The following is an 11,238-nucleotide window of genomic DNA, read 5'->3' as shown; positions in this document are numbered from 1 at the left end:
CACAACTAACATTTTTCAAATCAGAGATTATGAAAATTAAATCAAAAATGTTAGCTTCCCTCAAGTTTGTGTGTACACAGTAGCATAACTGGATTGAAAGAGTCAAAGTAACAGATGCTTGGAAACCAACCTGACTGATGGTGCTCATGGCTCTCATGTAGCTTTCATTGCGTGACCGGTATTGGGGCGAAGACAGCAGTGATTTGGGGTCAAGGAGAGTTTTAGGATCCAGTGTATCCAGGCTTCTGTTGATTGAAACCTCACTCACAGCACGCAAATAACTGTGACTCCTGATCTGCAGTTTGGGGGAGTGCTCTGTGGAAATTCTGACAGAGGGACAACATCAGATTATCTCAGAAACTGTCCAATTTATCTTCACCTACCAACATAATTGCTTCACAGACTAGAGAAGTCATTTATTACCTTCTTAAATGTATGCTAAAAATTTATTTTTTGTGCACAAACATGTTAGATAAGTAGGGGAGGAAAAAGCACTTCAGTTTATAATATGAATATTTTGACTATTTAGAAAGGAAGGGCCTGACAGTCAGTCCACACTTGATGTGATGACGAATGGGGTTTAGTTCAATGTCCTGCTTCATTACCAGCTGGGCTAACTTTCTATTGATTTTGGTTACAGAGAAAGTGATTATCACATTAAAATAACCCCTTCATATTAACCCTGAAGGCTTTCATGTATTGCTTTGTCGTTATTCAAAACTACTGCTAATCATTAAAATAAAGTAAATGATGAACAAGCTCAATTTATATTGTGTACTAGAGCCACAATTACCCAAGCATACTCAAACATTGATCAGAGGCAACTTGAGGAACTTGAGTGGCTGGAAGAGGGGAATATTGATCTGCACCTCTGAGATGTAAGCTGATTACTTACATACTTTATGTGTTATTTAATCAAAACATCCTATTTTGCTCAAGTGTGTTTTATTCAAATGATAATATTTTACATAATTATATTTCTTTAATATAACCAATATGTTTAACATAGCCATTTACCTAGGCCAAAAAATGCAATGTCTTTCTTCTGTACTGTTATTACTTGTCAGGATCTGTGTTTTTCTGTGTTTATTTAGAGTTTTCTGTGTCCTTGAGTCTCTTCGTGTCCTGTCCTCCCCTTGATTGTTCCCAGGTGTGTCTCGTTTCTGTGATTACCCTTCCGTGTATTTAACTCCACCTGTGTTCCTTGTTCCTCGTCGGGTCCTTGTCAATGTCGCTTGTCAATTCCTTGTCAATGCGTCTATGTGCGTGCTGCCTGTTGTTTGGACTGTGTTTTCTTCATTAAATTCAACCATTCACCTTACCTGGGTCTGCTGCGTCTGCCTCACCAACACCGCACCGTAATTCATGACGTTACTCTTTTGTTTTAACATTCTGTCCCTTAATGAAAGGCTTCAACTGAAATTCACTAAGCTGTGTGTTAATACAGCATTAAAAGACTAAAAGAAGAATTCTCTTAAAAGCTTTATATTAGTTTAACAAACAAAGTTCATCATCAAACACTTATGAAACTGAAGATGACCAGGTAGCAGACTAGTTTCTGTTTTTTTTCACCTCCCTTCACCAGAAGATGTCATGGAGATGTTTGAAATGTAACGTTCTGTATTTTGTGATGTTCTTTTACACTTTAACTTTAGGTCCATCAAATCAAAGAACATGCTAGTCACACAGTGTGTGGTGTTCAATAAAACTGCAGGAGCGACAAATTATACATGGACAGATTTCACTCACCAACATTCAGAAAGACAGTTTTAACCTACCCACAAAAGTCAAATTTCAAAAATACATACTTAATCCAAAAGGAAAGTTATATGTTGTTAGCACTCATATTATCAAAGTTTATTAAAATAGTTATTGTAGATGCTGATGGCTGTGAGCTGGAAGGATCTTCTGTAGCAATCAGTATTATGGTTTTGACCGAAGAGATTTGTTGTTGTATGGCGGTCTGATGAAGAAGATGTTCAGGGTTTTAGATAATGTTCTTCATTTTATGAAGAATTCTTCTCTTTACAGTCATCTGGAGAGGTTCCAGAGCAGAACCTCCACAAAATAGGAAACTACAAACATGAAAGAGAGAGGGATTCAACCATTCTTCATTGAAGGCAAACATTTGGACTTATTTGTTTTACTGAATTTTTGAGAAAACCAAGCTTAACATGAACTTCACTGTGATCAATGTTCATAAAATGAAGATTGAACTTTTCGGGGAACACCACAAATGTGTGGAGCCAATCTACTGCTGAGCCTAGGTACAATGTACCTTCCAATACAGAACTGTGAGTTGTTTTGTGATTGGTCAGGAGCTTATGGCCATGTTTTAAGTAGAAATGCGATATTGAAATCTTTCTTCAGCTAGTCCGTTTCCACTACAAGCGACATGAATGTGAAGCATTTACCCAAAGCAATGAGGAATTATGTAAATTTTTTAAGACTGTTCACCAAACAAATAAACTACAAAGACTGCCAGATGACAAAAACTCCTGAATGGAAATTACAACACCATTGTCCACGGAGGAGGCTGTCTGCAGAAAGATGGCACTGTCTAAAAAACAAAATATAGGATGCAGAGAAGAAGTAATTCCATTTAAGCATAAGTTAATATTTCAAATTTAATATTTGGAACACTTTAATGCCACATTTATTTCAAATGATCTACTTGAAAAAAAGGAAATGTAGAAATCTTACTGTAGTGTGGTCATCTCAGTAAGTGATGGCTGTGTAGCTTTAAGGTAGCTGGCGCGACGTGCCTGCATCTTCGGTGAAGGTTTGGGACTTCCATCAGAGTCTCCGCTATCATCCTCAGCCATGGCTTTCACATAGCTGCCACTCCTCATCCTTCGACAGGGAATGTCATCCTCTTTCCCCAGAGGAGAAAAACCACTCCACTCATCTTGAGGTACCTGATAGCAAGAAAGAAAATACATAAGTGTTGTCAGGAAGGTGTTATCCTCTGCTCTCTGACTTCCAGCCACCAAACTGGCATACTAAGCTGTCCTTGTTGTACACTGAAACACAACCATGCACTTAGTATTAAAGGCAAAAAAAAATAAGAGAATGATCCAGCATCCAAAAAACCCTGAACTAATCACATTCTCCTGCATTCTTGATTCTCTCACAGACATGGCTTGACATGGCTGGTCTGTACCTCAGTGAAATTGCTGGCTAATTAGCGTAGAACAGTATGTGCAGAGGTCGTTTGGAAATTTCTCTCTGGCTAATTCAAACATCTGCTTCACTGAAGTTAATTTTGCTGTCTAAGAAAGCCTTATAAGCACTACTAAGTGTGTAGTGTATGTATTTGAACTCAAAAGTTTACTATAATTCTTTATCTCTGATAGCTTTGCATATTGTTGAGAAGATGAAAATCTTTCATTTTATCTTTATTATTGTTGTAGTATTTCCTTACAACAAGATATAATTGTTTCTATTTTCTTTTATGTTGTATATGAATGAAGACTAACTGTTATTCTGATGAATTAGAGAAAAAGGGTTTGATTCATTGACAGAAAGGCTGAACAGATCTGTTGAGTTAAATATCTATCTCTTTCTCTGTGCATGTGTGTGACGTCAAAGAGACACAAATGAGCAGTTTGGCTATAAAAAGAGAAAGGACCAGCTGCAGTATTATCAGCAGTGCCTCTCACCCACGCACTGGCTTTACATCCACAGTAGCTTGACACTCAGTCTACTGTATTGCTGAGAAACAGGGCTGCTGTTAGTAACTCTCTACTGCTGCATGTGAGATTCTGGTTATCTTTTCCATGTACAATTATCTGCATTTCTATAAATAATGACTTGAACACACAATGTTACCACTGAGTTGGTGTGTTGTTCTAACCATTAGCTGTGTGATATAAGCCACAGAATGTTGATGTTCCTTTGGCAACCCTGTTTTTATGGTCTAAAGTAGCAACATTTAAAGTAAATGAAGGTGAAGCTGGGAGCTCCGCAGCTGAGATGCAGAAGAGAATTTGTAGACGACATAATAAATAACATGGGAGAGCAGTAAAGTGTGTTAAGCCTGCAGGTACAAAAAATTGAAATCATATTGACTATATTGGAGTTCAAAGTAAGTCAAGAAAAACAACCTGCACTATGATCACCCAGTTAAAATAGAATATATACATTAAAATGTAATGACAGCTAAATGTCCTGCACTATGGTCTGTCAGTATCCCTATTCTGCCCTATTTTGTGAGGGCAGAAGAGAAAGTTCTCGCTGTTCTTTCAGCCACTCTTCTAAACTCTCGTTTTAGTTTCTTTATGCCTCACTTAAAGCAAGTCTCAAAACATATTCTATATTACTATAATGATGGTCAGTAAAGCAAGAGAGTCGAACACATGGAAAAGTTAAACTAACACAGTGATTCTTGAAGACAGTGGTAAAAAAAAGTGTTTGCCCCCTTAAGAATTTCTTTTGTTGTTGTTGTTTTGTCCTAATTTAATGTTTCAGATCGTAAGACAAATGTTAGTATCGGATAAGTATAACATGAGTACTTACAAAAAATAGTATGTGAAAAAGTAATTGCCCCCTAAATTAATTATATAGCTGGTTGTGACACCAGTTTCAACTGAGAATTAGTGAATAACTGATAAGTTTTCTAAGTCATTACTGAATCATGACAGATGTTTTAATGGTTAATATTTTAATTCAGTCATGTTGAATGATTTCTATTATTAACGTGATTAAGGTCATGCCATATCTGAATTGATTAAGTCCACACTTTAGCGAGGCCACTCAAAAACTTCATTTTTTGAGTGGGTTTGCTACAGTGCATCATTGTCCTGCAGCTGAACCAAAGTGTCACTGGGCTCCAGGTCTTGGTTTCTGGAATGTGCAATACTTACTGGGGCAGCAGATCTGCAGTTCTCTAGATGTTCTTTTTTTAATCCAACTTAATTGAAAAACTTTTAATTTTAACCAACACAACAGACAGTGACTTAGGAGACCACATGACCATCATGAAGAAAAAGAGAAAGCAAGAAAAATAACTAATACATAAAACAATAAATAAAAAATATATTAAAATGAATAATGATAATGTTAGGATCCCAGGCTGTTGAGTTGTTTTGAAGTTTTATTTGATTTTTGTTTCATTATTATTTTGTGCTGATTTTTTATTTCATCAGATTAGTCTTGTTCCAGTTTTTCTTTAGTTCAGTCCTTTCTTAGTGATTCTAGTTTTTTTTATGTCTAATTATTTCTTAGTATGTTTATTTTCTAATCCCCTGTGTATACTCTCACCCTCGGTGCCACTTTCTGTCTTTCTCTTTCTCCCCAGTCTGCTTTATGCGCTCTCCTCACCCCTGCAACCTGTTAGCTCAAGTCTTTTGTTTAACATTCAACCTCCCAGTACTTAAGTACCTCATTCTCAGTCACTCCTTGCTGCTTCCTCCTGTATGTTCTATGTAATTCCCTGGTCTACCCTGTGTTCTCCTTGTGTTGCCTGTGATAGGTGACCTTGCACATGAGGGAGAAATTTTTGGGAAAGAAATATTAGTTTGGCCTTCAAATAATGTAATCTATTTATGATTTTACATTGGAGCACCTGTAGTCTAGCAGTAATAGAACAATAGTGGACACTGTGCTTCCAAGTGTTGTCTTTAATAAAGATATTAAGAGTTTCCTCCCACATATGTTTAATTATGGTACTCTGTTGAGAGTGTTTATATGAAACAATGTCAACCAGTAACAAAATTAAACCTTTAGATCTTAAACAGGACATTCAAACTTGAGAGTATTTTGTCTTATATAATTCCTCAACTGCAGCCTGCAGGTACCTATAAATGAGTTCAGTAATGCATATTTTAGCTGTAATTGTTCAAATGAACACAGATGGTTATTAATGTATAGGTCTTTTAGAGACACAATTCCCCTCTAACTCCATTCCCTAAAAACTGCATCTGTAAATGAAGAAAGAAAAAGGGAGCATGCACTAAAGCTTTTGGAAACTTGCAAAAATTACAAATGTACATCCATATTTTTTTCTGAGTTAAAGAAGATCAAGGTCTCCTTTACATTATGACAGTGGTGTGGGGGCTGAAAAGAGGATGGCCTGAAGAGAGGTTCCAAGCTGTCAAGTTTTGCTCAGTGGTCAGTCATGAGGGCTTTTTTTCAGATATTGACAACTAGGTTTTGATACCTTTTTTATTTAAGGAATGAAATCATTTGAAATCATTCTATTTTCACCCAGGTGATCCTTATCCAATATTAAAAGTAGCTTTATAAATTGAAAACTGAAGTGGGACAAAAGTTCAAAAACAGAAGAAATCTCTAGGGAGGCAAATACTTTTTCACCTCACTATACAAGTGTACACACCCAAACAAATTGAACCATTACTTTAAGACATAAGTCTGCTGGAGTGAAATAAACAATAACTTATTTTTTCTTTACCTCATGTCTATGAAGTATAGAAAGAATAAAGTTTTCAGCTATTAAAGCACAACTTGCCTAACTAAAGTCACTTGAGACAGCAAATAATTCTGAAATTCAATTTGACTTTAAACACTAAATTCAACATTATGCATTCCAGAATTCTGTACAAGAAAAAAGCTGTTAAAGATAGAAACTGTGAAAGAAACACAAAATAACTGACACAAAGGCAAGAAGAGAGGCCTTCTAAATCGAAAATGAGCTCTACAAACAGTTAATGCTGTTCTTTGTGAGGTAATGTCATTACCTAGTATTTAGAGAGTAAGGCTACTACTGGCTCTGCACTTACTTCTCTTTTCAACTCAAAAAAGGGAAGAGGAGGAGGAGGAGAAGAAAGAGGATGGCTCTTCAAACCAAAAGGAAAGTAAAGGGTTGGGTTGGTGGGTGATAGGATGCTGGGTGGATAAAAAGTTTGAGGGTGAGTTGTGTAAGTGCAGGAAAAGAGGAGTGATCAAGACTAGTTCTGGAGAACAATGGACCAATGTACCTTACAGTGTTGTGGACACACTAGAACTTTATCCCAAAATTCTAAGAAATTGATTGCATTTAAATACACTTTTATCTGCACACTGATTGAGTCATATTTACTTATTTATTTTTTGTTTTTACAAAATGTGTTTATACCAAATGTTTGAATTTTTTTCTTTAGTTCTGCCAAAAGAGTTTCATTGCAATCATTTGTGTTGGCGGATGTTCATCTTCCCTGAGCCTTCAATGCTTCCAGGCAGTCCCTTATGTTCTATCCATCATCTGAACATGGATGAAACTACTGCAGACTGACCAAAACATGAACATTCACCTAAGCTGACCAGGAAAGGGGAGAGAGTATTATTTGGATCAGTGTTTATTTCAGTCCTATGGGATCACTGTCCTGTATGCTTCAGATCTGTCTCTGTTCCAGAACACCTGATTCTAATATTTGCATGACATCCTCTGCATGTCATTAAGTACTACAGAAGCCTGTTAATCATTCACTTATTCAAGTCAGGTGTGTGACAGAATGGAAATACCTAAAAAATGCAGGGCAGGGGTCCCTGAGGACCAGAACTGAGAAACATTGAGTTAGAGAAGATCCAAGAGACCCATGGTAGCTCTGGAGGAGCTGCAGAGACCAACAGCTCAGATCTATTGATAAGACGGCTATTAATCATGACACAGTTCAATGGTTGACTGTGTTGTCATCTTGTCCGATCTACAGCCGCATGTCTTTGTGACAAGAAATTTATTGTTTTAAGTCTCAAATAATGTTCTTGTTTATCAGTGAAGCATAAATGAAGTCAATACATATTTAAATCCTCCTGCTTCTCTCGATACCTCACCGTGCCCCCCAGCGGGGGAGCATCCCACTATTTGAGAAGTACTGGTCTAAGCATACTTCACTATGCTTGTGAATACAAGCTGATCAGACCTCATTTTTAAGAATGTATCTTTATTGATATTAATTTTGGCTCAGCTGTTCAACAGCATTCCAACCATGTGCAGTTCTACCTACAGCCTTGTATGTCCTGGTTTGTCAACTCAACGAAAAGGAAAAAAATGGGATAAATGTTTAAATTAATGCTGCCAGTTATGATTAATTTTGACATTAAAAGTAAATTACAGCAGATCTTTTTTCCTAAAATTGTAGGTCATGGTAAATCTTTATTTGCAATCTTTGTGTTTCGTGCAATACTTTCAATCCCTGGAGAGTCTTGGCTGTTATGATCCATGTGTTTGAGTTTTTCTCATCTTTTCTTTATTGTTTATTATCATTACTAAGTTCTTTGTCTATCTGTGCCTCCAGGGTATTTTCATATCAGTTTATTCATCATGTTTAGTTTCTTAGTCATTTATTGTTTGTGCATTTGGATTTATTCTCTTACATCAGCATTAGACTATTTCTCCCTGGTTTGTAGATCCTTTAGTGTCTAGATCAGCTTCCTCTTCATTGTTTTACCTTCCCTCAGCCTCCTTGCTCAGTATTACCTCTGATTATGCTGACCCAGTCCCAATGTCATTCCCCAGCCTTTTCTCAGAATTTAAGCTTCTTGATTTTTTTTATTCCCCACTGGTTCCTTTCACGTCAGCCTTCCTTCTGCTTTCTGTTCCCCTTGTGCCTTGCTGTACGATTTTGATCTGTGTTAGTATTAAATTTCACCATATTACTCCCAAACTACTAAGATGCTAAATGGTCCTGAGAATAATTTCCAGCATCGAAAAGTTTGGGTAGATACAGTCAATACCCATGATCAATTATTAATTTACTAAAAATCCTTAGTTCTGTAGATACTATTGTAAACAACTGAACATATGACTGTATTTTTAATTGGTTGAAGAATATTGTTTGTGATCTGATTAATTTAAGTTTTAGTGTGTCCCCAGTCTGAGTCAGTGATATCCAGTCATTAAACTTTTCAGTCACATTCAAATTTAATAAATGGCAATTTACATATGTGAGCACCATTTCAGAGAACACCTCAACATTTTCATGTCATCTCAGCAAAAAGGTCACACTTCAGATTTTATAGTGGTTTTGCAAATAAACAAATTAATATCAAACCAGGGTGATAAACAGCAGGAGAAGCAACACAAACTTTTCTATTTTGACAGGTCATTTGTGAAATTTGCAATATAAAATAAAGTTAAATGATTGCATCTTTTACTTACACAGGAATATATTGCTTTTTGACAAGGTAAATAATAATTATAATAATAAAAAGTATAAATAAAAAATAAAAAGAGCAAGTTAATAGTTTAGAGCAAGGGTGGGAACTCCAGTCTTCAAGGGTTGGTGTTTTGCAACGCTTAGATGTCTCCCTGGTTCAGTATATTTCAATCAAATATCTGAATCAGTGCAGTCAAGTTCTCCAGAATCCTGAGAAGGACCTTATTATTTGACTGAGGTGTTTTGAAGCAGAGACGCTTCTAAAAGTAGCAGGATGTGAGCCCTTGAGGCCTGGAGTTGCCTGTCCAGGAAGGCCATAGCGCTCTGGTGGTCAGACTGAAGGACTTTTATATGTGTCCAATAAGTTCATGAAAGGTATTTGGTTTGATGAGATTAAAAGATTAAGATTGCCGTGGTGGTGTAGGGGTTAGCGCGCCCATATTTGGAGGCCTTCAGTCCTCGACGCGGCTGTCGCGGGTTCGACTCCCGGACCCAACGATATTTGCCGCATGTCTTCCCTCCTCTCCTTCCCCATTTCCTGTCAACCTACTTTCGTAAAAGGCACACTAGAGTCTACAAAAAGACCCCCTGGAGGGGTAAAAAAAAAAAAAAAAAAGATTAAGATCCTAGATCTCATTCAGATATATGGAAACATCAAAGTGGAAAGGCAAACACATATTGGCTGAATCACCTCCTCAGTATGTTATCAAGCTTTGTTGAGGTCTGCTAATGAGCCATTCATGTGATTTAGGTGCTTTGAGCCAAGGAAACATCTGAAACATTAAGAAAAGTGGTTCTTCAGGTGTTGGAAGCGCCACGCTATTTAGATGGAGGTTTGACCAGCACTACCAACAGACAACAGAGGACTCTGGTCTGTTTGATGAGATAAAGAGATAAAGAGAAATGTACAGTGAGACCCTTTGAAGACAGGTGGAAATTGCATGCAGCAGGAATCCTTCAAAGCTGGAGCTTAAAACAGGTCATACCTAAAGGCCCAAGGAACTTGAATGAAGACATCAGCAGACTGTGATAGGAGCCTGCATTGGCAAAGAAGTATTTATCAAGCTTTACCTATATAGGAACCTTAACTGTAGCAATCATGGCAGCAGCAGCAGCACTGAGGTGTGACACTGAGCTAATCTGAGGCTTAGGGTGTTTTCACACCTGATAATCCGATAGTCTCAGTTCGATTGACCAACGTTGCAATATTTGTTCTATTTTCAGCTGTAGAGGTTCTCTTACACACTGCCCTGTGCCAAGCAAAATATTGTAGTGCTGTCCCAAGAAACACTGAAGGAAATGACATCAAAACTCTCTGAAGAAGACACTGATGCAACTTCCTCCTTCACAAAAGAAAACAAAGGTTTTTAGACAGACCGGAGTTTCCTTTCTAGGTTCATTTGAAGTTTGATTCACACTTCACCAAACTACCGCACTGTTCTCTACCGGACCATCAGTGAGTTGCAATCCTCACACACAGAAGGCATTTTCATCATTGCTGGGGATTTTAACCAGGCCAACATGAAGACGGTTCTACCTCACTTCAACCAGTATGTGGATTTTCCAACCAGAGGAGTGAATACTCTAGACTTGGCCTACACCAACATCAAAGAAGCATTCAGAGCAGCCCCCCGCCCCTACCTTGGCTCTACAGACCACCTATCTGTCATGCTAATTCCTGCATACAAGCCCCTGCTGATCAGAACAAAACCTACAGTGAGGCAGGTGAGAGTGTGGACTGAGGGGGCCATGGAGGCACTCCAGGACTGTTTTGAGTGCTCTGACTGGGAGATGTTCAAGGCAGCAGCCACTTACAACGACCAGATCAACATCGATGAGTACGCCATGACTGTGTCAGCCTACATCAACAAGTGCACAGAGGACGTCAGCATCACTAAGAACATTATCACCCGGGCCAACCAACAACCCTGGATGACTAAGGAGGTATGGGAAATGCTAAAAGCACGGAACTCAGCAAGGAGGCAACTTGGAGGCAAGTTGCCTCCAAGTCTGGCGACAAGGAGGCACTGAGGACAGCGAGAGCCAACTTGAACCGTGCTATCAGGTTAGCAAAGCAAACCCACAGTCAGAAAATACAGGAGTTCTTCCACGACACCAGCAACAGAGAGGAGGTGGAGCAGCT

At 38.0% G+C, this 11,238-nt stretch overlaps 1 protein-coding gene across 3 annotated transcripts in view; it reads right to left on the bottom strand.

Annotated features, from left to right (window-relative positions):
* dlgap1a (discs, large (Drosophila) homolog-associated protein 1a) overlaps positions 1–11,238 on the bottom strand; it is a 92,315-nt gene that overhangs the window by 42,809 nt on the left and 38,268 nt on the right. For all 3 annotated transcript variants that reach the window (XM_028020853.1, XM_028020851.1, XM_028020852.1), the window contains exons 4-5: positions 2,704–2,918; positions 131–326 (exon numbers count right to left, since the gene is read on the bottom strand). In XM_028020853.1, coding sequence (XP_027876654.1) covers positions 131–326; positions 2,704–2,918 — 411 coding nt within the window. The remainder of the gene's footprint in view (positions 1–130; positions 327–2,703; positions 2,919–11,238) is intronic.

The sequence above is a fragment of the Xiphophorus couchianus genome, chromosome 6, assembly GCF_001444195.1.
Source record: "Xiphophorus couchianus chromosome 6, X_couchianus-1.0, whole genome shotgun sequence".
Classification (NCBI taxonomy): Eukaryota; Metazoa; Chordata; class Actinopteri; order Cyprinodontiformes; family Poeciliidae; genus Xiphophorus; species Xiphophorus couchianus.
The sequence above is the reverse complement of the archived record's forward strand: the minus strand, read 5'-3'. Positions and strand labels throughout refer to the sequence as shown.